We start from the raw sequence: 26,716 nt of genomic DNA, 5'->3' as shown, positions 1-26,716 counted from the left end.
CTGCGCTACAGTGGATTTTCAAGAATGAGGTACTATGAAAATGCACTCATAATAGCTGAATAGACAGATGGCAAATGCCTAACAAATATGATTTATTTTTAGGTTTACTATTTTTTGGTGCACAGCTTCTTTTTCATAATATTGTTTCCAGGAAATTATCTTTATTTTTGAAAATTTGGAATAAAAACATAAAAATCACTATTCCCCACATTAAATCACTTAACATGTGGCTTATTTCCTTTTAGTTTTATTCTAACATTGGATTTTTTGCACAAATGGGACTTTTATATATAAGTTTTAGTTTTTTTTTAACTAAACACAATATCGTAGACATTTTATTGTGTCCTTAAGTATACAGTTTTAGTGTCTACAATGAATTCTATCTTATGGGTGAATTATAATTTATTTGACAACTCTTTGTTATTGGACATTTGGGTTCTAGAATAAATAATGCGACATTGTATGTCTTTTCATATGACTATCTTTCTATGTATATTCCTAGAAACATACTAACTGAATCAAAGGAGATGAATATTTTTAAGTTTGGGAGAATGTTTGACTGTGTGTGTGTGTGTGTATATATATATATATATATATATATGGAACACAAAGTTATTTTCCAGACAGGCTGTAAAAATGGATGCATACTTAATACATCACCTTTTCTACCACTTAATATATTATTTTAATGTTGCCAATTTGCAAGACAAAAATTTTCTTTTTATTTATTTGGTTACTAGCAAAGTTGAATATTTTAAATATATTTCTTTTTCTGTGAATTGATTTTTCATGCCCTTTGGCTATTTTTTTTTTTTTTTTTTGTATTGGGCAATCAGTATCATTTTTATTTTTAAAGGCTTCCTTCTTTATTAAGGAAATTAACTTTTTAATAACTTATTTATTGGAAATATCAGACCTAATTTGCCTTTAAAATTTTTTGTATATGGCATTTTTGACATAAAGGAGTTTTAAATGTTTATGTGGTCATTGTATTAACTTTTTCTTTTGTGATTTTTGTCCATCTGTTTTACTTTTGAAGTTCCTTTTTGCTTTGAAATTTTTTTTTCAGTATGAGGATCAGCCAAATATTCTTTGTGCTTTAAATAATTTTGTTATTTACATTTAACATAGAATTTATTTTGGTATAAGGCGAATATCAAACTAGATTTTTTCCCCCATGTACTCTGCCAATTTTTCTAGCAATTTATGTGGATAAACCCACATTCCTCAGTGGTTTCCTTTGTAATCTACACAAAATTTAGTTTTACTAGGGTCTGTTTCAGGTCTTGCTTTTGTGTTCTGTTGATCTGCCTGCCAATTCTGTTTTTAGATCACACTATTTTAATTGTTTACTTTGTAACACTTCATAGGAAAGTTACTCCCCTTCCTCTTGTCCTATTGGTCTCCTTTCACAAAATTTCCTTAGTTGGCTTTTTTGGGGTGAGGAGAGGACAATAATTTAGTAGGATTAGACGTTTCTTAATCTCATTCTTCCATTAAGGCAATAAAAACATGTTGCCATAGCAGTGTTTTTTTGTTTGTTTGTTTGCTTGTAACTTGAGGATATGTATTCAGCCTATTCATCTAATAGCTGTGTCAACTTTTATGAAAATACATTTTAAAAGGTAAAACGAAAACACAGTTCTGTTTCCAACTTCTTAATAATTCCACATGCCTTCAGGGTTTTTTTTGTTTGTTTGTTTGTTTGTTTTTCCTAACTGATTTTAGCTGTAGCATTTGGTGGCTTTGAAAAAGCATTATGAGTCTTACCCTATGATGATAATAGCTTGGTTAATAGATTGTGTTTTAGGAATTAAAAAATTTTGCTCAATGAGTATTTGGTAAGTGTTATGAAACATCTTACTCTTACGTGTTTCTTCTAAAGGTCAAATAGAGAGAATAGCCGTGAAGGTTACTTCCGAAACATGCTTGCGTCTTATGCACAATAGCAGATTCAGCCGTTCATGCTACAGACATCTCCAGCAGCCCACTGTGAACCAGGCGCGGCTGCTGTGGGGGCCAGAAGAGCAGTGGGGAGCAAGACACGTCATGCTTGCCCCAAAGCTTAAATTCCAGTGGGAAAGACATATTATTGTCCATAAACAAAACAATAAAAACATAGAATACAGCATAAAGTCAAGACAAGTGCTCTGCGGAAAATCAAAGCAAGGTCTAAAGACAGCAGGAGGCAGAGAGTCCTGGCTAGGCTGTCACGCAAGGCCTGTGTGATCAGGTGGTACCATAATAGAGATGTGAAGGAAATGAGGGAGCCGTTAAACTGAAGTCTGGGAGAAAGGCCTTGCAGGCGGGGAGAACAGCCAGGGCAAGACCCCAAAGTGGGAACAAGCAGGCGCATTCCGGGACCATCAGGGAACCAGTGTGTCCAGATGGGAACGAGGGAGTCAGAGTAGAGGGGATGAGGTCAGAGAAGTAGCCAGGGGTCAGATTAAAGCATTGGATTTTGTTGGGTATGATGGGAAGCCACTGGAAGATTCTGAAAGGGAGAGTGATACGATTTGGTGTCATTTTAACAGGGTCTCTCCGGCTGCTGTAGCAGACTGAGAGGGTAGGAGATTTTGGGTGGACTGTGGTGGGAGTCGGGAGTTCCCTGGGGGAAAGCTACGTTTGAGATGCCAGTCACTTAAGAGGAGGTGTTGGCTGGCAGTAGGGTGAGGCAGGAGCGGGGGGCGCAGAATGGAGAAGCAGAGATACAGATGTGACAGTCGTGAGAGCCTCAGCACAGAGCCTGGCTTAGTGCCCCGGGCCTGGTCAGGTCACTCAGGAAGTACCTTAGTTACCCAGGGCCACTGTAACAAATTACTATGAATTCAGCGGCTCAAAACAACAGAAATTATTGTTTCTCACAGATCTGGAGACTAGAAGTCTGAACTTCAACAAGGCCTTGCTTCCTCTGGGGCACTGAGGGAGAATTCATTCTTCGTCTCTTCCAGCTTTTGACTGACGGCTGTCAGTTTCCTTGACTTGCAGCCTCGTCACTTCTGCCTCTGCCTCCGTGGTCACTTCGCCTCCTCCTCTTCTGTCCGTCAGATCTCCCTCTGCCTCTCTAAGGACACACTGGATTTAGGGCCCACCTAGATGATCCAGGATAAACCGTTCCTCTCAAAATCCTTAACTTAATCACATCTTTTGCCACAGATGGTAATAATCACTATTTTATCATATAAGGTAATACAGGATCCAGGGATTCGGACATAGACATAGACATATTTTGGGGGCCACCGTTCAGTCCCTACATGCAGTCAGTATGAAATAAAGAGAGGGGGTCCAAGACTGAGCTCTGGGGTGCTGCAGGGTCCAGAGGCCAGGAGGAGAACACACAGCCAGTGATGGGAATGGAAGGGAGCGGTGAGGTGGAGGACAAGGAGGAGAGTCCGAGAGGGGTATCTGAAGAGGCACGTGTTTCAGTAAGGAGGAGGTGACTGGCTGGGGAGAAGGCTGCTGAGCGACTCAGAAAATAAGGACTGGGCATTGATTATTAGACTTGGGAACTTGGTAAACTTGCTAAATTGTGTTTCAGAGAGTGCATACTTGCATCTGTTGTGGTTGGTCCTTAATGCTGAATCCAACTTCCAATGGGTTATTATTGTCCTGTTTTAGCTTTAGGGTCAGTGGTTGGCCAAGTGCTTCAATTGTGAAAAGTTATTTCATGATGTGTTTCTTTTCTTTTCTTCTTCTCTCTTTGAAGTCCTGTGTGTGTGTTGTGTCAGTAACATTGTTTCTTCAAACTGTTATAAGCTCATGGTTGAAATTTTGGAAATTCTAAATAGAAAAAAATTAAAGTTATTTAATTTTAAATTGCATCTAAAGTGCTGCCATTTTGGGGGTGACTCTTTTGTTTGTCCTTTTAAAAATTGGGCTCTGAGGCCTTTTTTTTTTTTTTCAAATTTCACTGAATTAAGTATAGATTGCTTAGGAGTAGGTAAAGGAAATGTGGCCAGTAATGCCACCCTGTTTTTTAGTTTGGGTCTAGCTGATATGAACGGCTGGGCAAGTGGCCTGCCGCAAGGCTGAGCAGTATGTTGAAGAGGAGAGAGCCCGTCCCACACAGAAGGTGACTATTCCAGCCAGGGAAATACAGGTAGATCCATTCCACTTGTAGAACATCCAAAAGACTTGGAAATATCTTTCAAGGGCCAGTGTTCTCAACTTGTCTCCTTTGTCCATGACACATTCTTAGAGAGGAAACCTTACTTAGGTTAATATGAGGGAAGTGATAAAAGAACTCTTAAAATCTCAGAAAGCTAATAATGGAATCGGAAGATCTTAGTATCATATAGATATTTTGCGTTTTTACAATGACGCAATAAAACTCGTGAAAGATCAGACTCAGGGAGAAGAGTTCCAAGGTGGAGTAAGTTTAAAGTAAAAATCATAGGACTCATCGGTTTATGCCTAAAACACATAAACCAAGATTGGCATGAGGAGCTCAGAGGCGGCACTGAGAGTGCCGTACTGTGGCTCAGAGTGTAGATTCGGAGATAAAATCCTCCTGAGATCGCCTCTTCCTACCCAATCAGCACCGTAAGATTGTGATAATAAGAGTTTGACCAGGTGCTTCTTGCTTTGATTTACACAACTATCTCTGGAGAAAGGGCCCACTGAACTTATTTTCTAATCCAGATTTCCTCTTGAAGCTTTGACAAAGCCCTTTCCATTTTCTGTTAGTCAAGTTGCCTAAATTTTATGAGTCAGTCCATGGATATTGGAAAATATAAATCTCATAGAGATGCCAAATTAATTTTAGTCATTCAAGACCCAATATTAGTAGGCGGAATATATTGTTAGGAATACTAGGTCAATATTTTTAGGGATGTCAGTAAAAACAGGAAGAAATACATTCTTAATTTTATGAGTCATAAACTCAGAATATGAACTGCTAACAAATTGAGATCTGTACTCTTATCCCATGATTGACTTCTTATATTTTGCTTTGCCAAAAGTCTAGATGAGAAAAAGGTCTGGAAAGGGGAAATAAGGAAACTTGTTTTATATAAACAGAATCACTTGTTAATAGGTATTATTAAAGGCTGAGAATGAATTTTAGAATTTAAAGTTCATTGTATTTGTCTTCCAATCAACCTAAAGTTATTGAGAATACCATATGGTTTTAGAAGATATATTTGGTGTCTTTGGGAACTTGAGGCTAGTAAATTATTAACAGCTGTTAGAATGGAATAGACCAAATGTAGTTGGAGTTAAGTTCTTTGTGGTGGGGAAATTTGTGGGTTTCCTGGGTAAACCCATCTAATGAGAAGAATAACTCACAAGTACATGAGCTGGTTGCATAAGGTGAATAATTTTTCAAGAAAATATGAGAAAGATGAGAGAAGAGAAAAGGCGGTATCATCAGTTGAAAAAAATAAATAATTAAAGAGAGAAAATAATACTACCAATTGGTAAGAGTTTCATCATGCCTAGGGGTTCTCAGCATAGGCACTACTGACATTTTGGGCTGGATAATTCTTTGTTGTGGAGTCTGTCCTGTGCCTTGTAGGACGTTTAGCATCTTAAGCTTCAACCCACTTGATGCCAGTAGAACACCCTCTGCAGCTGCGACAACTGGAAATGTTGCCAGACATAGTCTTCTTGGGGGTAAACTTGCCCCTGGTTAAGAACCATTGGGCTAGACTATACAAATAAGCTCCCAAAGTCACATTCTAGTTACATACTCGAGATAAGACAGGATGAAGGGGCAGGCTTATTGAGAACTTTGGTTGTCGAACGTGTTATTGGGATGGAGTTTCATTTGGGAAGCATTGTAATTAAGGTATGGCTCCTGCATATATATCGTAGTGATGAAAAGTCAATTTTTTTCAATCTAGAGTTAAATGAGTATAATAGTACTAATAGTGTAAGTGACAAGATTGTCTGTAAAAAGCCTTACGGAAATATGCAAGAGTTATTTCCCAAAACTAAATCTGTAATAGCATGGCATTGGGGAGATTTTTCTGGGTATAACTTTCCACTTGCTTAAATTTCACCACATGGTAGAGGCTACTTGGAGGCTCACATAATCTTATATGCTTGTACTCATATGTTGTAGACTAAATGGCATTTGTCAGAGACTGTTTGCATGCACCAAACATCCTCATGATCCTCTGCCTTTACCAGTCTCCCTGCAGGTAACTAGTTCCCTGCTGGGAAATGTGAGCTGAGCTTAACTTCCGGGCTGAGGAATTTAAGAGCCAGAGTGCCTCTTACATACCTCTCTTCCCCTTTCATAGCAGCTTTGGGGACCTTGCCAATATGTGTCCTTGTGAACCAAAGAAATAACTGCTGCTTTTTTTTTCATTGTTTCTTTTTTTTGGGACGTTTATTAGTTGGATGTTGGACTTTCTGAATTGATCTGCTTAATTCTCTTTTATTTCCAATTGCCATCATTTTATCTATTTCTCTGCTTTCTGTAGCCCAGTTGGAACTTGATCACGTGGTACAGAAGGTTCACTTAAGACTCAGGAGCACAGGTATTGCTCCCAGTTGCCTTTGTTCATGTTAATGATCTGCTGGTGAGAAAGCCACATGCATGCGAGGTGAACTGTTAGCTGGAAGGGTGCTGCACATGATCTAGCACATTCTGCATTGGAAGAAGGCCAGGAGGTTGGGGTGTTTTCTTCAGTAAATAAAGGACGAAATGACAGGCCTCGGACTTGGGAGGCAATACATATATCATGGTCATTAAGAGCATGTCCTCTGCTGCCAACTGCCTAGATATGAATTTCAGTTTTGACATTTATTAGCTGTGTGAGCTTTGGAATGTGCCATAAACTCTCTGAGCCTGGCTTTTCTGATCTTTAAAATGAATATTTGTAGGTATAGGTTGTAAGTATGTAATATATGTTAAGCTCTTAGAAGAGTACCTGTTTTGTAGTGTATAATCCTTCCTTCCCTCCTTCCTTCCTCTCTCTCTTTCTCCCTCCCTCCTTCCCTTCATTTCTTCCTTATCTTCCCTTAAAGTGCTTCTTTTATAATAAGTGCTACGTAGATGCTGTTACTATTAACTGGGTCATGAATCAAGGGCATTATAATGAGCCTATGAGCTCAAGAATTGTTTGAGTTCAATAGAGCCTGTTATATTTCTCACTGTGTATTCCCACAGTTAGTATGAATAAGTTAAGTGCTTTCATAATTCCAGTTGCTCCATATTTTCCACCAGGCACAGGACTGCTGCTAACATAAATGATACTTATGGGCAAAGAAAAAGGTGCCCTTTTCTCTGGGCATGTCAGTGTTTGTGCCTGTTTTGGCAAGCAGAGCACGGGCTGGATTTCATCCAGCTGCTAGAAGTGCTCCCGCAGGCACCTGCAAACTTGATACTGCACAACTGTGCAGGGCCCTGACTGAGGCAGTTCTCCTCGAAGGAACTCTCACACTCCAGGGTGCATTCTGTCACTGGGATTGGATTTCTAGTAATGGCCATTTACTGCCTGGATTTCTTGGTCCTTCCCTTGCTGCTGTCAAAGAAAGGGTGGGGGTGACACAACCAGCCCATCACTGGAAGACCTGGGAATGAGAGGGAATCAACAGCTACATTGTCAAGTCTGTAACCCTATGGGTGTTTATAAACCCTTGAGATTGGTTGTGCAAATCCTTATAATAATTCCTGACCAACTGCAAGGTAATGCTAGCATTTCTATTTCTCCCTGATCAACCTCCTGTTTTGTAGGTTAAAGCCTCCGATGCAGATGCAGGACTCTATGGCTTTGTTGAGTATTCTATCTATGATGGATTCCAAAGCTATGAAGCACCTCAAGCATTCTGGATCGACCCTCATGATGGACGAATCTGTGTTTCAAAAGATATCGACAGGGAAAGGGATCCAGCCATCTATGATCTCCTGGTGAAAGCTAAGGATGGGGTAAGTCTTTATGTGTGAAATTTATTTCAAACATACTCAAAAGTGAGCCAGTGTGTACACATCACTGAGTACCTATGATTATCAACAACTGGCTAATTTTGTTTATTATATAATCACCTCTTTCCTTTGCTTCCTTTTGAAGCAAATACCAGGCACTATATCATTTCATCCAAAAGTCATTCAATAATATCTCTAACAGATAATGACTCCTTAAAAATATAACTACAAAACATTAACAATGGTACTTTAGTAATAATTCTATGTTAAATGTTCTGTATTATCTAGACATGTCTTTTATTAGTTGGTTTGTTTGAATCAAGATCCAAATAAGTCCATAAATTGATTTGATTGATATATCCCTTAAGTGTCAGTCTATAACAGCCAGGCCCCTTACCTTTTCTACTATGGCATTTAAAAAAAAAATAAATCAAATCATTTGTCCTATAAATTTTACACATACTGAATGTAGCTGATTATACCCTTGGGATTCACTTAATGTGTTCCTCTATGTCCTTTATTTCCTATAAACCAGCATTTAGAGCCAGAGACCTGATTAGTTTCAGGTTCATTTAGGTCATATCATATGCCTCTTACTGTATCAGCAGACACATACTATTATATCATTAGAGATTACAAAATCGTGATTTTCTAATTCTATTACCCCTTTTGCATTTATTGCCTGGAATTCTTCAACTAAGAAGAATGTTCTCATACCAACTATTTGATTACCCTGAAATAAATATAAGGAAATGCAGGATAATGCTTGATTATTTCTCTTTATTTTACCAGTGTTTTGAATAGAGTGAGTTGGTGCCTTAACAATCTCCCAGGGTGACAAGTAATTTTGTTCCCCTAGTTTGATTACAAACCCATGGATTTTTATATATTTGATGTGTTTGCATATGTCACAGACCCTGTCGTTTCCAATGTTCACATTGACCCATCCTTGGTCAGTGGAGGCATCTGCAGTTTGGTTCCTATGTCTTTTTTTTGTTAAAGTTGTAAATTGACCTATAAAATGCATACAGAGATGGGCATAAATCATAAGTGTGTAGCTCAATGGATTTTTGCAACATGAACAGAGCCATGGAAGCAGATGAGGAAACGTTACCAGAACCCGGAAGCCGTGTACAGCACCTGTCCTGCCCTGACCCTTTAAGGACAATCACTATTGCCTTCTAACACCAAACATTAGCACGGCAGTTCTTTGCCTTTCAGTGAATGGAATCATACAGTATGTGTTTCTGTCTAGTTTCCTTTACTGAACATTATTTGTTAGAATCCTCCATGCTGTTGTGTGTAGCAGTAGTTCATTTGTTCTCATTTGTTTGTAGTGTGCTTTTATGTGAACATACAATAATTATTTTTATCTATTCTATAATTGATAATATCCATTTTAGGCTACTGCAAATACTGCTTCTAGTAACATTCTTATAATTTGGTGGAAAAATGTAAACCTTTCTGTTGAGTATATATTTAGGAGTGGAATTGCTAAATTATAAGAAAGACAAACTTTTTAAAGTGGTTCTACCAACTTATATTCCCACCAATAAAGTTTGAAAATTTCATTTGTCATACATCCTTTCCAACATTTGATATTTAATATCTTTTTAATTATAGCAATTCTGATACTTGTATAGTGGCAAATCACATTGAGATTTTACTTTGCATTACCTTGATGACCCATAAATTGAACATTTTTCATATGTTTATTGACTAATTGTATAACTGGTTTTGTGATGTGTCTATTCAATTTTTTTACCTATTTTCCATTGCATTGTTGGATTTTTTTGACTTGTATGAAGGTCCTTTGTTGGATATATTTATTGCATATGTTTTCTCCCATTCTGTGACTTGTGTTTTCTTATCCTTTGTGGTGCTTTTTGAGAATCAGAGATTCTTAATTCTAATAGAGCTCAGTTTCTCAATTTATTTCCTTTTACAGCCAGTGCTTTTTATGTCCTTTTAAGAAGTATTTGCTTATCTTAGGGACATGAAGATATTCTCCCATGTTTTCTTCCAAAACCTTTATTATTTTACCTTTCACACTTATTTTTTTCAATCTAGTGAAAGGAAGGTTTGGGTTTTTTTCCCAATATGGATATTCAATGAACCCAGCATCATTTATTAAAATGATCATCCCTTCCTCACAGCACTGGAGTGTCACTATTGTCATGAATCGTTTGACTGTATATGTGTGTGCCTGCTTTTGGACACCCCTCTTTTTTTAAGCTGTTTATCTGCCTTAGTACCTAGCAACATACTCTCTTAATTATTATAGTTTTATAATAGTTCATGATATCATGTATTCTTTTAGCTTTGTCCTTATTCAAGATTGTCTTGACTATTCCTGACCATTTACATTTCTAAATATATTTTAGAAACAAGTTGTTCAATTTTCATTACATTGTAACAAAGGTAGCCTATAATATACACTGTTCTGCGTCTTGATTTTTCCACTTACCTTATTGGAGACTTTTCTTGTTTCTTTTTTTATCTGCTTGCTACTCCTTTGTGTAACTCTCTCATCTAATTTTTCTTTTGAAATTAGTAGGAGAGAAAATCCACTTCCTTAAGACTAGCTGTTGGGAAAAATGAGTCTAAATATATTTATTAAAAGTAAACATGTAGAAACTAACATGAAAATAAAGTCATTTATGTTCAATAATATATCCGTAATCTATTTGGTTAGATATTTGTCAACGTCTTATGGTGTGGTTTCAGGAATCCCTGATTCTGTGTAAGGAAATATGTGGGAAACAAAAGCAGGAATAAACAGAGGGTTTAGATTAACTCAAGTCTGTATGATTATTTAAAGCTAAGAAAATGCACACACAAATGTTAATCCAAGACTTTGTAAATGCATTCTTAATAGAATTTATGACAGTTGTAAAATGCCATCCTAGGATTGAACAACCAGTTTAAATCCAACAATCTCATGAAACCACCAAAAATGGTTAGCTGTGTCTTCCAGGCTACCATGGGATGTCCACTCTGACCTAAAGGAACCTCTGTAGATTTGACTTGCTCCTAGGTCTTGGTGGCCAAATGCAGAACCCAGAGATCCTTGTGTGGTAGAACTGCTGTCCGTCAGGGGAAGCAGATCCCTGCCAAGACCCATGGCTGTCTGTCGCCTCAAGGGACCACGACAGCCTGGAGAGCACAGAACCTCGGAGGTGGATTGGGAATTTTGACTTTAGTCCAGGTGTCTTTCCTGGTACTATAGATACAGAGCTCATTATACAAACAAGTTTGTTGGCTGTTGAAATATTCACCTCTGAAAAGGATCAATTCATCATTTCAGGATGAATTGATCACTAGCAGAGAAGACTTATGTAACTTCGGGAAAGGTGGGGAATACGGTGTTTCTATTACATCTAATACAATCTGAGCCTTTTTAGCATCTAGTGTCTGGAAATAGGTTATTAGAGCTTCAAGGTTTCCTCCCTTGAAAGCTGGGACATCTTCTCCTTGGCAGGGAGCTACGTGCAGGAGAGCGCCCTCCTGGAAGCAGGTCCTCATGGGAGCAGGGTCTAGCGTGAGGTCAGGGACACACTGTTAAAGAAAAATTCTAGAAGAATCTCCCCATGGGGATTTTAATGGCATCCCAACCTTTACACTGTTTGGACCTAAAACTGCCTCCAGCATTCCTCATGTTTGCCTCAGAACATACGGAGAACAAGCAACATATGTGTATTTATGCGAGTGTGTATGTATGTACACACATATATATATACATATATACATATTGAAAGTTATTCTGTGTGCCATGTTTATTTTGTTGCATAACCTTCATGAATTTCTTCTGTGATAAACTATGAGTTTGTACAGAGCGACGTCTGCATCTGTCACAGTTATTCTGTGCAATATGTGTATGTCCCTCAGAAACACATAGTCAAAAAGATCGGTGAAGATGAAGATAACAGTGTTGGTAGTGACTCAGTAGGCTGCCCTGGAAAGCAATCTAGAAGGTGTCCAAAGAATAAATTAGCTCAGACAAGATACTTTTAGTTCAAGATGTTGGATTCTAGGCCATAGTAAATTTATTTGGAACAATAAACTGCATCTTGACAGAAGACCTTTAACTTTCTATTACTACCTTGGCAATCTATGGTTTTTTCCTGATCCTTTCTTTTTCTAATAAATGTGCTGAAAGCCCTTTAGAAGAAAATTTCTGAGAACCCATTTGCTGGTGGTTACTAAGTTATTTTTATATGTCAACAGAAGAATTTTTCTTATAAAATACTCTAGATATTCTGGGCTTCTTTGCTCCTGCTCAATTTACCCTTGTGATGACTGTCAATATATTTTTTTAATGCAATCACTTCTTCTACTCTACTGATATTACTTCTGAAATATTCTATTTTTACTGCTACTGCTGCTATTTGATACATAGAAGTCATGAGGATGCTATAAAATTACATAATGGAACCAAATAATTGTATTACATTGGCAAAAAAGTCACTTTTCACAATAAAGCTCTTAATTTAATTATTCCATACATATATTTATTTCCTTTTCCCATTCATTTTCACCAAATGGATCTCTCATTTTTGGTGTATATGTTTATTAGCATTCTTTCTCTGTATTTTGTCATATCCTGAATTCTGTAGCTGAAATATGTGTCTGAGATAAAGCCATTTCAACTTTATCTCACCAGTGCAGGCTTAAGGGAGGATTTTGTCAGACTAACAATATAGCATGTATATTGAGATGGCCAAGACCACGGACTAGAAGCAGCCTGCACAATGCCCCTCTCCTAGGAGAGGATTGAAAGTGCCGAGTGGATATCCGCCATGGATCGATTGTCTGAGTGAGAGCACTGGAAACCCGTGGAGAGGAGGCAGGAGTGTAATGAAGAAGATAGAAGTGGGATGAGCTGCTCAGCAGAACCAGAGGTAATTAGGGAAGGCGTCCACACGTGGGAAAGGGACAGGAGAAAATCCTGGGTTCCACGCTTCCTCTGAGGATACTGCAACCGAGCCAGGAGGTGCCCTCCACTGCAGCAGCCTCGGGACTGACACAGAGACTGCCTGGAGGGTGTGCGGCTGCGTTGCTTGGGAGAGAAGGGACGGCTGGTTTGTGAGTCCTGGGCACTGCAGCTGGTGTCATTGTAACATCCCAATCCCAGAATGCTACTTTTGCCCAAGGGTCAGATCTGTGACTGCTGCTTCTTCCATGCACCTGCCAGGCAGAGAGGGAGCAGGGAATCCTAGCGCTCATGTGTGCCCCGTGGGCAGGTGACATGCACCCCCACCACTACCACCACGGTCCTTCCTTGCACCCGCTGTTGTGGCCTGGGAAATTCCACTCAACCACACTTCCTGTGGGACTGGGGCAGAGCATGCACCTGTAAACCTCAGTCAGTGCCCACTGCCCACTGCTGGAGCAGCTGAACCACTGAAAGGCCCCAAGCAGGATGAAAACCAGTGCAGCTGTAGCCTTTGGATCTAGGCAGACTGCACACCATGGACTCACACTGCCCTACTCAGGCATCCTGAGCACCACACCTTGCTCGGCCGCATGCACTGCCCAGTGGCTGCCCCAACCCATGTACGTGAGCACTGCACCTTGCAGACCCGCTCTATCCCATGTAGGCACCCTGCCCCATGGGTCCACCCTGTCCTGGGTCACCGCTCTGCTCCACCTGCTGGACCACTCTGCAGAAGGGGCCTGCTTCTCCTCGTGCCCTGTGGGCCTGCAGGGCCGCTACACTCTGTGCTGCACCTTGCACTGACCTTGCTCTACTCACATGCTTGCCGTCTCAGATTTCCAGGCATGCATGCATGTGCACTGTGCCCAAAAGACCTCCTCCATCCTGCCTGCACGCCACTTCCTGACAGCCAGCCCCACCTTGCATGGGCACCTGGCACCAGGGACTGGCCCTGCCACAATAGCCTGGTAACGACCACAGAGGAACAAGGGAGGTGCAGCAGAGAGGCAGCATTAAAGGCTCACAGTGTATCTGCCCCTCTCCTGCTTGGTCAAGCTTCCAGAGTAGGACCTAAGCACATCATCCAGGGACCCATACCTATCTTCTCTGAGCAAGAGAGGTCCCAGCAGAAGAGAACCGGTGACCGTATCTGCTATTTGTTTCAAGCTGAGAGAAGGGGCTCTAGATGAGAAGGAATCAGCATAAAAAACTGTGGCCATATGAAAAACCAGGCTGTTTAAACACTCCCAAGGATCATAACAGCTTTCCAGCAATGAACTCCAACCAATAAAAAATTGTTGAAATTACATATATGGAATTGAGATTATGGATAGAAAGTAAGATGAATGGAACTGAGGAGATGGTAGAAAACAATCTGAAAGAAACAACAAAAAAAATTCAGGACATGAACAAAAAATTCACTACAGAGATAAATAACATTAGCAAAGATATAATAGAACTTAAAGAAATGAAAGAGCCACTTAGGGAATTTCAAAATACAGCAGAAAGCTTTAACAACAGGCTAGACCAAGCAGGAGAAAGAATTTCAGAGCTTGAACACAAGGATTTTGAAGTTACCCACTCAGTAGAAAATATAGAAAAAAGAACAAAGAAAAATGAAAAATCACTGCAAGAAATATGGGACTATGCAAAATGAAGAAATATAAGAATTATAGGTATTGCTGAGGGAGAAGCAGCAGCAGCAATAAGCATGGGAAACCTATTTGAGAGAATAATAGAGGAACACTTCTCTGGTATTGCTAGAGATCCAGATATCCAGATACAAGATGGTTGTTGAACATCTGGAAGATTCATAGCAAATAGGACCTCACCATGACAAATAGTCATCATCCTTACCAAAGCCAAAGTAAAGGAGAAAATCTTACAAGCTCTGAGTTGAGAGCAACAAGTTACTTACAATGGAAAATCCAAACCTGTCATACTAGCAGCAGATCTCTCAGCAGAGACTTTTCAGACCAGAAGGGACTGGGGTCCTATCTTAGCTTTCATAATCAGAATAACTGTCAGCCAAGAACTTTGTATCCTGCAAAACTAAGTTTCATAAATGAAGGAGAAATAAAGTCTTTTCCAGATAAGCAAACACTAAGAGAATTTATCATCACTAGACCTGCCCTATGGGAAATGCTTAAAAGTGCTCTATACATGGAAAAGAACAATCAATACCCACCAATACAAAAACACCCAAAAGTTAAAGCTCACAACTCTCATAAAACAGTAACACAAGGGAGAAAACAAAGCAACTAGATATCATTCAACAGAATGATCTGTTGAACAAAACAGTATCTCACATATAATACTAACATTAAGCATAATGGTCTTAATACTCCTTTTAAAAGATATAGACTGCTTGAATGGATTAAAACCAAAACATACCCCAAGTATCTGCTGTCTCCAAGAAACCCACCTAATTTGCAAGAATACTCATAGACTCAAGGTGAAGGGATGGAAAAAAAAATATTCTACGTGAGTAGAACCAAAAGTGAGAGGAGTAACTATTCTTATATCAGATAAAATAGATTTTAAATCAACAATGGTTTAAAAAAGACAAAGGCAGTCATTATATAATGATAAAGGGAGAAATTCAGCAAGAAGATATAACAATCCTAAATGTAAATGCACCTAAAACAGGATCTCCCAGATTCATAGATCAAATACTACTAGATCTAAGCAAAGAAATAAACAACAATGTTGTAATTGCTGGGAACATCAACACTCCACTGACAGAACTAGACAGATCATTAAGGCAGAAGATCAACAAAGAAACACTGGACTTAAACAGGACTCTAGAATAAATGGACCTAACAGACATTTACAGAACATTCTACCCAAAAACTTCAGAATATACATTCTTCTCATCAGCAATGGGATATTTTCCAGGATAGATCATACATTGGCCCACAAAACAAGTCTCAGCAAATTGAGAAAAATCAAAATCATTGCATATATCTTCTCAGATCACAGTGCAATAAAACTAGAAGTCAACTCTTCAAATATACACAAAGTCATGAAAATTAAACAACCAGCTGCTGAACAGTCCTTGGGTTGATGATGAAATTAAGATGGATATCAAAATATTTTTCACTGAATAGCAATCATGACACAAGCATCAAAAATCTATGGGATATAGCAAAAACAGTGTTAAGAGAGAAATTCATAGCCTTAAATGCTTACATCAAAAAGACAAAAAGATCACAAATTAACAACCTAATGTCACACCTTAAGCAACTAGAAAAAGAAGAACAAACCAAACCCAAAGCTAGCAGAAGAGAAGAAATAATAAATCTCAGAGCAGAACTAAATGAAATGGAAACTGAAAAAAACAACACAAAGGATCAACAGAACAAAAGTTAGTTCTTTGAAAAGATAAACAAAATCAATAGACCTCTAGCTGGATTAACCAGAAATAGAAGAGAAAGGACCTAAATAAGCTCAATCAGAAATGACAAAGGAGACATTGCAACCGATGCCACAGAGATACAAAATATCATCCATGAATACTACAAAAATCTCTTTGCACACAAACTAAAAAACATAGAGGAAATGGATAAATTCCTAGATACTTATAGCCTCCCAAGCCTGAATCAGGAAGAAATAAAAATCCTGAACAGACCAATAATGAGCAATGAGATTGAAGCAGTAATAAAAAAAATCTACCAGCAAAAAAAGCCCTGGACCAGAGGGATTCACAGCCAAATTCTACCAGACCTACAAAGAAGAACTGGTGCCTATCCTTCAGAAATTATTCCATAACACTAAGAAGGACAGAATCCTCCCTAACTCATTCTATGAAGCCAATATCACCTTGATACCAAAGCCAGAAAGGACCCAACAAAAAAGAAAATTATAGACCAATATCCCTTATGAACATAAATGCCAAAATCCTCAGCAAAATACTAGGAAACCAAATTGAACAGCATATCAAAATGATAATTTGCCATGATCAAGTAGATTTCTTCCTAGGGATGCAAGGATGGTTCAGCATACACAAATCAATAAACGTGATTCACCACATAAACACAAGCAAAAACAAAGATCATGTGATCATCCTAATAGTTGCAGAAAAAACATTTGATAAAAGCCAGTATCCTTTCATGTTAAAAATCCTAAAAAACTAGGTATAAAGAGAATATACCTTAAAATTATAAAAGCCATATATGACAAACCCATAGCCAACATCATACTGAATGGGAAAAAAGTTGAAAGCATTTCCCCTAAGAACTGGAACAAAACAAGGATACTAACTGTCACCACTTCTATTCAACATAGTGCTGGAAGTCCTAGCCAGGGCAATCATGCAAGAGAAAGAAATAAAAGGTATCCAAATCAGAAAAGAGGAGGTCAAACTATCCCTGTTTGCTGACAGTATGATCTTGTATCTAGAACACCATAAAGACTCCACCAAAAGACTCCTAGAATTTATCAATTATCAATAAATTCAACAAAGTCTCAGGTTACAAAATCAATGTACACAAATCAGTAGCATTTCTGTATACTAATGACAGTTAAGCTGAGAGTCAAATAAAGGACTCAATATCCTTTATAGTAGCTGCAAAGGAAATAAAATACCTAGGAATGTACTTACCCAAGGAGGCAAAAGATCTCCACGAGAACTATAACATAAAACACTGATGAAAGAAATCACAGATGATGCAAACAAATGGAAAAACATCCCATGCTCATGGATTGGTAGAATCAACATCATTAAAATGTCTGTACTACCCAAAGTGATGTACAGATTTAAAACAATCCCCATCAAAATACCAATATCATTTTTCATAGATCTAGAAAAAGTAATTCTATGCTTCATTTGGAACTGAAAAAGAGCCTGAATAGCCAAAGCAATCTTAAGCAAAAAGAACAAATCTGGAGGCATCACATTGCCAGACTTCAAATTATACTACAAGGCTATGGTAACCAGAACCGCATGGTACTGGTATACATGTAGAGACATAGACCAATGGAACAGAATAGAGAACCCAGAAATAAAATCATATAGCTACAACCAACTGATATTTGAAAAAGCAGACAACAACATATACTGAGGAAAGAATGCCTTATTCAGTAAATGGTGCTGGGAAAACTGGATAGCCGTACGCAGAAGAATGAAACATAAAAAAAAAAAAAATGAACTCAAGATGGATAAAACTTAAATGCAAGGCATGAAACCATAAAAATTCTAGAAGAAACATAGGAAAAACTCTTCTGGACATCGGCCTAGGCAAATAATTTATGACTAAGACCCCAAAGGCAAATACAGCAACAGCAAAAATAAATAAATGGGACTTAATTAAATTAAAAAGCTCTGCAAAGCAAAGGAAATAATTAACAGTAAATACAGAAGCTACAGAATGGGAGAAAATATCCACAGACTATAGATCTGACAAAGGGCTAATATCCAAAAATCTATAAAGTACTCAAACAAATCAACAAGAAAAAAAACAAATAACCCCATTAAAAAGTGGGCAAAAGACATGAACTCAAGTTTTTCAAAAACAGATAGACAAATGGTCAACAAATATGAAAAAAAAAATACTCAATATCTCTAATCATCAGGGAAATGCAAATTAAAACCACAATGAGATACCACTTTGCCCCTATCAGAATGACCATCATTAAAAAGTTAAAAAGCTATAAATGCTGGCATGAATGCAGAGAGGAAGGAAGCTTATACACTGTTGGTGGGACTGCATATTAGTAAAACCTCTGTGGAAAACAGTATGGAGATTCCTCAAAGAAATAAATGTACACTTACCACTTGATCCAGCAATCCCACTACTGGGTATCCACCCGAAGAAAAAGTAGTCATTTTATCAAAAAGACACCTTCACTTGAATGTTTACCACAGCACAATGCACAATCACACAGATATGAATTTTCTTTGAATGCTGCTTCTCTTGGCTTTGGTGATGATACGGCTTAGGTTTTTTTCCCACCTTACAAGCTAGCACCCCGTTTCCTTCACTTTTCTTCATTGAACCATGAAATATAGACTCAGAAAGCTCACTAGAATGAAATTATGCCTCACAAGAGCTAAACAGATATTAATATTATTCTACTCAGGAGTCCCAGAAGATAAGAACAAAGAGAACGGAAAGTAGACAATCACCAAAGTAGAAACAACAGCACAAATTTTTCCTTATCTGCTGATTACCCTCCTGCCTCCAATATTGTATGCTTTCAAACCTGAAGCCTTCCCAAACTACTTCTGTCTTTCACAGCATAACTTGAGGGGATTGGGATTCAGGTAGGTTGATTAATAGTTTCTTATGATAATTTAAAAAATCAAATGATTAAAATTAAATCAAAATGACTCATGACTTGTTAATGGAAAGAGAAAGGGTAAGACAAAATTAGGAAATATTCATGCATAGAATTTAGTTACCTATTGCTGCATAACAAATTATTTCTGAATTTAGAAACTTAAAATAGCAAACATTTATTATCTCATACAGTTTTTTAGGGCCAGAAATCTAGAAGCGGCTTAGCTGGTGGTTCTGACTCAGAGTCTCTCACGAGGCTGCATTATCAGAAGTTTCCATCACCTGGACAGAAGTTTAGTTACACAGATTGGGAACGGCACACTCTAAGGGCAAGGAGAAAATGAGTTTAGGGGCACTTTTCCCACACTGTGTTCTGTGGGATACTGGTTTCCCAACACGCTCCTTCTGTGGAGAGATCACAGAGGATTCTGAAATCTAAAAAGAGTGGGGAACATCTCAGCTCTCACTCCCTCTAGAAATGCGTGTGCAAAGACTCTGTGAGAAGTGTTCAGGCCCATTTGACTTGCTGAATTCAGCATTTTCTCAACTTTTTAACTAAGGGAACTCTTTATTTATTTTTTTTAAAAGATACATCTCTTTGTTGCTACCCCACGTATCTCTTTCTGAAACCTAGATTTGATCTTGTCATTTCATTACTGACAGCAATACTTGTCCCATGTAGGGGTTTAGGAAAAAACATTAGAACTGCGAATTTTATCCTTTTAAATTTCATTTTTGTGATATGTCTAATAGAAATAATCCATCAGCACAGTAGATGTGTACACAATTTATTAACAAATAGAAATATATGTCCTGAAGGTGTACACACCACATTTTTTACTGCAGGGTCCACTGCTGTGTGGAATAGTCTGTCCTCCTTAGCACTTAAATCACGTGACAGGAATCTGTCGGGCCTTTCCTCTCCATCCTACCCAGCCTCTCCCTCTACACGCCCACCCTCTTTGGCCCTACTAGGGTGCTTACACTTCCCGCAATGTGCCGAGCATTTTTTTAAAAATATCATTTCACTTTCTAGGATGTTATTGTCATTGGAAATATCTGTCAAATTTTATTTGTTTTGGGGGACCCAACTCAAAGACCCTTCAGTGTTGAGGCCTGTGTGGTGCTGGTAGGTCAGGTGTAGCATGTGTCTGCATCTGAAATAATTTTATCTATAACCCCACAACTCTCAGAGTGGGTTTTTAAAATTCATCTGGTGAGAAATCTGACTTGAACTGACTTGAGGTTATTAATGCTTTTAAATCCCTCTAAGTGTGTCTATGCATACATTTTGCTGCAGACTAGTAAATGCTTGATTACGTGGTGCTACCCCAGACCCTGCTAGGTATATGCACTATATTTTCTTTCTAAAACTTGAAAAATTCAGAATTTCAAGACAAACCATCCGGTCCCAAGTATTTAGGGTAAGGAGCCTGTAAGATCTTACATTTGATAGTTATTAACTATTATAAATGCTTTCATATATAATATGCTATTCATTTCAACAACGGGCTTATAAGGCAAGCAGACAGCTCTGTGTACAGAAGAGGTAGCTTGGACTCGGGGGCCAGCTGACCTTCTCCTGGCTGTGGTCCCGGATGTGGCCAGAGCCAGGCATTGAGCCCAAGTCTTTTGGCTCAAGATTATTTTGCTGTGCCACAAACCTAGGGGTACAGTGTCTGTCCCACAGACTGTAAGTTCCTTAAAAATAAGGGTCCCCTCTTCCTTTTATTCTCTTAAGATTGAGTCCATGAGAGGCATTCTCCCTGGTATAGTCTGTAAACAAGTCTTACATGAAAGGCAGAATTTACAGCATAGCAAATACTTAAAACTCAATGTAAAAGAAGTCTCCAATGGCTTTGGGGGCAGGTGGGTCATTGTTCCTATGGCAGATCTGCTATTTACAGTCTCACCTTGAGCAAGTCACTTAGCATGTTTGTGCTTTGGTTTTCTTACCTGTAATAAAGGGGGTCAGCCATAAAAATATAAAAAAGGGAGATTGTAACAATTGAAGGAGAAATATATGTAAAACACCCTTACACACTCGCACGTGATTATTATAAGAGGAAAGTATCCCTTATTTGATAAATTCAGCAGATAAAAAATGAATTTGTTTAAAAGGAATACTGAGATCTATAATACTTTTCCTGCAAAAAGATTCATTGTTCTGTGACAACACGTTTTTCATTTTGTCCATCTAGCATTTGCTTATTTTTTTTAGAGCATTGCCTGATTGAGAATCTTCATGAACTACCTAGAAATTAGGATCTTTGTTTTTAAAGGTTTTAAGGTGGAATGTTGTTCATTTCTTCATATCTCCCCCACTTTTTCATTACTTCTCTCTCTCCCCACCTTTTTTGTTTGTTTGTTTGTTTGTTTGAAGCAGGGTCTCACTCTGTCTCCCGGGCTAGAGTGCGGTGGTGTCATCATAGCTCACAGCAACCTCAAACTCCTGGGCTCAAGTGATCCTCTTGCCTCAGCCTCCCGAGTACCTGAGACTACAGGCATGTGCCACCATGCGTGTGACATCATGCCTGGCTAATTTGTCTATTTTTCTGTAGAGACAGCTGATCTGGATCTCCTTGCCTCAAACGATCTTCCCCCAGAGTGCTAGGATTACAGGCATGAGCCACCGCGCCCCCAGCCCATCATTTCTCTTTCCTGTTTTCTTAGCCCCTCCTTAACCCTAAGTGACTTCTTGAACTTGAGGAGAAATAAAAAGAGAAAGGGAAAAGCAAGGGAAAAAGGAAGGCAACCCTGAGTTTGGAGCAACAGCAGGGCCTACAACAGATGCCGTGGAGTATTTTCTATATGCTCATCACCGGTCTCCAGTCCCCTCTGATTACATGGACACTTGCAGGCTGTTTAGGTTAGGCGAAGATGTAGGGCCAATCTGCATTTTAACCATACAGGCCAGATGGATGAACGTGCCTTGTTTTTATCACAGTTGTAACGAGCCTCCTGCATTTCTCCCATTCTAGCTGATAACTGGCGTGGCTCTGGCCCTTTATTCAGCTCAGAACATGGAAAAGCACACTGTTTCTCTCCCTCTATTTCTTGCCAGACCTTCTACTTCATTGTTCTTTTTCCTCCTTGCTCAGTGCCTCCCTGCCACAGTAGAACAAGGAAAGGAAAAAAAAAAAAAAAACCCAAAAAACAAAAACAGGAGGAGGGGGAGGTTAAGGGAGTGAGGAAACCCTGGCTGTTGTGACTTACCAAGGCTTTTTGTCAAAGATGAAAGTGCCACAGTGTACCAGATAGAAATGGAAAATGGTGCCTTAAAGTAGGAACATATGTTTTATTTTAGAAAAATAAAAATTGCAGAGGATTATTTTCTCCTATTTTATTCACCCTCCTTCTCCTTGTTTTTAGATGGAGGCAACGGCAAATACACAGTGTGGGACCTGCGTCTCACTACTTTGTGCACTGTATTTCCTTTCTAAAACTTGAAAAATTTGCATTCCAAAACAAATCTGGCCCTGAGTATTTAGGATGAGTACCTTCGCTGCTGCTTGAAGCCCCATCGCCTCTGGTCGTGATGAGACGGAGAGTCTCCTGTCTGCTCTCGCTCCTGATACCCTGCTGCTCTTCAGTCTGTTCTGAGCACTGCAGCCAGAGCAACAACTAAAATCTAAGTCAAACCAAATCACACCTGTGCTCCAAACCCTCCAGTGGGAAAGAGCCATGGTCCTTCCAGAACCCTATAGAGGCCCTGTGTCCTGCTGCTGCTTCTCTGTCAGCCCTACCTGCCTCTGGCCTGCTGCCCCTGAAAAGGCCAGGGAGATGCACTCTCACTGCACTCCTGCCTCAGGGCCTTTGCACCTGCTGTTTCCTTGGCCTCTTGTTCTTTCTTTCTAGATAACTGAAGTCTAGCCAATAGTACCTTCCTAGTGACGCTTTCACCGGGACATCCCTCAACAATACTCCCTACTGCTTCCCCTTGGCACTTACCAACATTCATTTAAAGTTATCTTATGGATAAAAGTGATTTCCATTCCTTGTTGGACATCAGAACAGCTTCCCTTGAATACCTTTGGCCTCTACTCTGAAATTTTTGCCTCACAGGAGCTGTAAGTGGCAATCTCATTAATGTTTAAGAATCATGACTGAAGCATAGATACCATGCTACTACATATGAACTCCTGTCTCAAGGTTAAAAGTAAAATGAATATATAAGTGTATCTATGTATACATATACCTTTTGTTGTTTTAAAAGTCTACTCTAGGATTGTTGTCAACTAGTCGGCATCCCGGTGTTCAGCAGAGACCCATTTGTAATCACTGCTCCTTCATCCAACAGGGTGGGCTAAGTGCCCAGGCCTTTGTTCGTGTGGAGCTGGAGGACGTGAATGATAATCACCCCATGTTTAACCCGTCAACCTATGTGACGAGCATCAGTGCTCAGACCCAGCCAGGCGCCGAGATCATCAATGTTCTTGCCACCGACCGGGATTCTGGGGTATATGGAACAGTGGCTTACGAACTGGTTCCGGGGGACCTGTCATCCCTTTTTGCCATTGACTCCACTACAGGTACGTGATGTTGGAGCAGTTTTCATCCCCTAGCTGTTAAGCTTCTGCTCAGAAGCCAGAAAAAGTTATATATTTTTTAATAACAGGGGGTGTTGTAGGACTCACTTAACCTTCCAGAAGGCACTGAGGTATATTGAAATGGGCTGGGGCTTTATCGTTAGGTTTGACCCAGACCTGAATCCCAGCTTTGCCTATTGCTTGATTTTGTGATCTTTATTAGCCTCAGTTTCCTTACCTTAAAAGCAGTGCTAATAATGCCTGTGTTGCAAAGGTTTTGTGAGGACAAAAGGCAGTAAGTTATGCAGAAGCAGTTGGCCAGTAGTATTTATTTTGCGGATGTTCATTTCCCTTTATTTGTATGATCATGCCATCTAAGGATGCCTTAGCATCCTTTAAACGTTTTAATAGATAAGATTAGTGCAAAGCGATTTGTACTGGCATCCAAAGTAGATTCCTTTCTTTTTACTAGGCCTGGTAATCCCTTAGTCTCTTTGGGTCTTAATTTCCTTGTTTTTAAAATGGTACCTAAAGCTCCTTTTAGTTCTCTACAATGGTAATTGCATGTCTGCCAAAGAAGCCCAGTGGGCAAACTGTCTTTTAGAAATAATAAATATTTAAGAAGTTATTTTCCCTTTCCTATGGGTTTGTTGCTAACAAAATAATGTTGGAAATATTTGATTAAAAGGAAATAGAAAACTTCAAGCATATAATATTACAATACTTTGGAGACATGTAGAGAGACTCTGGTCCAAAATGAGGCTGCAGCAAAAGAAGAAAACTTTTTTTCTTTTACATTTCTTCACTCGATCCAAGCAATGAGTACAATGTGTTTCTGTTGTCATGATGATGATAATGCCAGATATGACACTAGACATTTTCTGTACGTTGTCTTATTGGATCTTCACAACACCCTTTGCAAAGACCATTGTTTCCATACATTAGACACAAATAATAATTTACACGGGTGATCTGATCCACTAAGTTAGTTTGCCCTCTCACCCAGCCCCATTAGGTACAGTCACTGCTTCTGCCTGGAAAATGTGCTTCATCTGGCTCTGCAGCTGGCTGGGGGATTAGTTGTTTATACTGGCAGTCTTTACAAGGCAAAACTTTCCTTGCTCAAAATAATACACTTCCATGGCCCCTTTAACATTTCCAAGATCAGAAGAAAATACTTTTGTAGGAAATTAGTCTACTTATCTCAGCCTTTTCAAAATTCATCTTAACAGAAGACCTTAACTGCTTGTCAAATTGTCAGGCCCTCCAGGGCACTAGTGTTGCCAAAAATATATAGGTCAGCCAGTAATCAGGGCACAGGATCTTTAAGCGCTTAAAAGATTGATTTTAAAAGACGTCAACACACTCATCATTCAGTCTCCCCTGGAAGATCTTGAAGAATGAGCTATCCTGTGTTCTGTTTTTAGAAGACATCTCCGTGGCTGTGCTGTCTGCACTCAGCCACATGCTTCCCTTCCTGGCACCAGCCGTGACACAAATGCCATTGTTAATCATGGAGAACACTTTATGTGCTTTATGTGGGTTATTATCTAGGGAAGTATCATGGTATTTTTTTTTTTAAAGCAAAGACCAAATTCATAATGGAAGTAGCCTTGGGTTATTATTGTTGGCAATTTTGATGTCTGTGCATTTAGGTTGAAGACATTTCTCAGTCAAACAGTGTGTGGAATTTGGTTGCACTTAATAATAACTCATGAGAAATTCATGAGGCCTGGTAATGCTTTACTTTAACCTTTAGAAGAGAAGGAAAAAATGACTAGCTATGGGAAAAAGTTGTCCAGTGAACATGCAGTCTCCAATTTGCGTGGTTGAGTTCTAGAAGTTCCTCTGTTGGTTGACTGCAACTGAGAACAACACATTGTATATATTTATGGTGTGCAAGGTGATGTTTTGATCTATGTATACATTGTGAGATGATTGCATCAAGCTAATTAACGTGTCTATCACTTCACACACCTAGGACTTTTTTGTGGTGAGAACATTTAAGATCGACTCTCTCAGCACCTTAGCAATTTTCAAGTATAGAATACATTATTAACAACTGTCGTCAACATGCTGTACAATAGATTGTCAAAACTTATTCATTTGGCCTGACTGAAACTTTGTACCCTTTGGCCAACTTCTCCTATTTCAATACTAGCCCCTGGCAACCACCATTCTACCCTCTACTTTTATGAGTTCTACATTATTATGAAATGTCTGATGTTTTAATCAAAAGTGTAGTTTATTATATCTCAAAAAGCAGTATAATTAAAGTACGCACCTAAACTATCAACAAAGTTTTGCTATCTCAATGGTAGCTTGTTTATGCCAGCAGCAAAGAAGCCTGGACAGCGAGTGGCGATGAAATTGCTAAAGGTGTTTTCTAGAGCTTGTTGAGAATTGAATATTTTTCCTTGTAAGAAGTGGTCCAGGGCCTGGAAAAAGTGGTAGTCAGTTGGTGCAAGGTCTGGTGAATACAGTGGATGACAGAGAGTTTCCAAGTCCAACCTCTATAGTTTGAACAGTGTTGTTTGTTGCCACATGTGGTCTTGTAATAGGATTGGCCTGTCTCTGTTGACCAGTCTCGGCTGCTTAATTGTGAGCATACTCATCATTTCATCCAATTGGTTGCGGGAGACATCTGCTGTAATCAAATGACCAGGTTTCATGAAGCTGTAGGGGATAATACCAGTGCTGAACCACCAAACAGACACCATTAGTTTCTTTTGATGAATCTTTGGTTTTGGACTGTGTTTTGGCACTTCACCTTTATCCCACCATTGTGCCTAATGCTTGCGATTGTCAGAAAGAATCCATTTTCATCACATGTAACAATACCGTGTAGAAATGGTTTGCCCTTATGTCATGACATCAAAGAAAGGCAAGTTCGAGACAGTTTCTCTTCTGATGCTCTTTTAATTCATGCAGAACCCATCTATCCAGCTTCTTTATCTTGACCATTTGTTTCAAATGGTCCCATGTTGTTAGAATAGTAGCATCAAACCTTGCTGCTGATTCACGCATAGGTGGAGATGGATTCATTTCCACTGCAGCTTTCAGCTCACCATATCTACCTTGGTCTCAGGTCACCCAT

The 26,716-nt window shown here is 39.0% G+C and overlaps 1 protein-coding gene across 1 annotated transcript in view; it reads left to right on the top strand.

The window, feature by feature from the left end:
• Positions 1-26,716, top strand: part of DCHS2 (dachsous cadherin-related 2) — a 195,865-nt gene that overhangs the window by 90,835 nt on the left and 78,314 nt on the right. The window contains exons 2-3 of the mRNA XM_069493240.1: positions 7,685-7,876; positions 23,391-23,622. Coding sequence (XP_069349341.1) covers positions 7,685-7,876; positions 23,391-23,622 — 424 coding nt within the window. The remainder of the gene's footprint in view (positions 1-7,684; positions 7,877-23,390; positions 23,623-26,716) is intronic.

This window comes from Eulemur rufifrons, chromosome 18 (assembly GCF_041146395.1).
Source record: "Eulemur rufifrons isolate Redbay chromosome 18, OSU_ERuf_1, whole genome shotgun sequence".
Lineage (NCBI taxonomy): Eukaryota > Metazoa > Chordata > Mammalia > Primates > Lemuridae > Eulemur > Eulemur rufifrons.
This window is presented reverse-complemented; position numbering and strand designations above follow the sequence as displayed.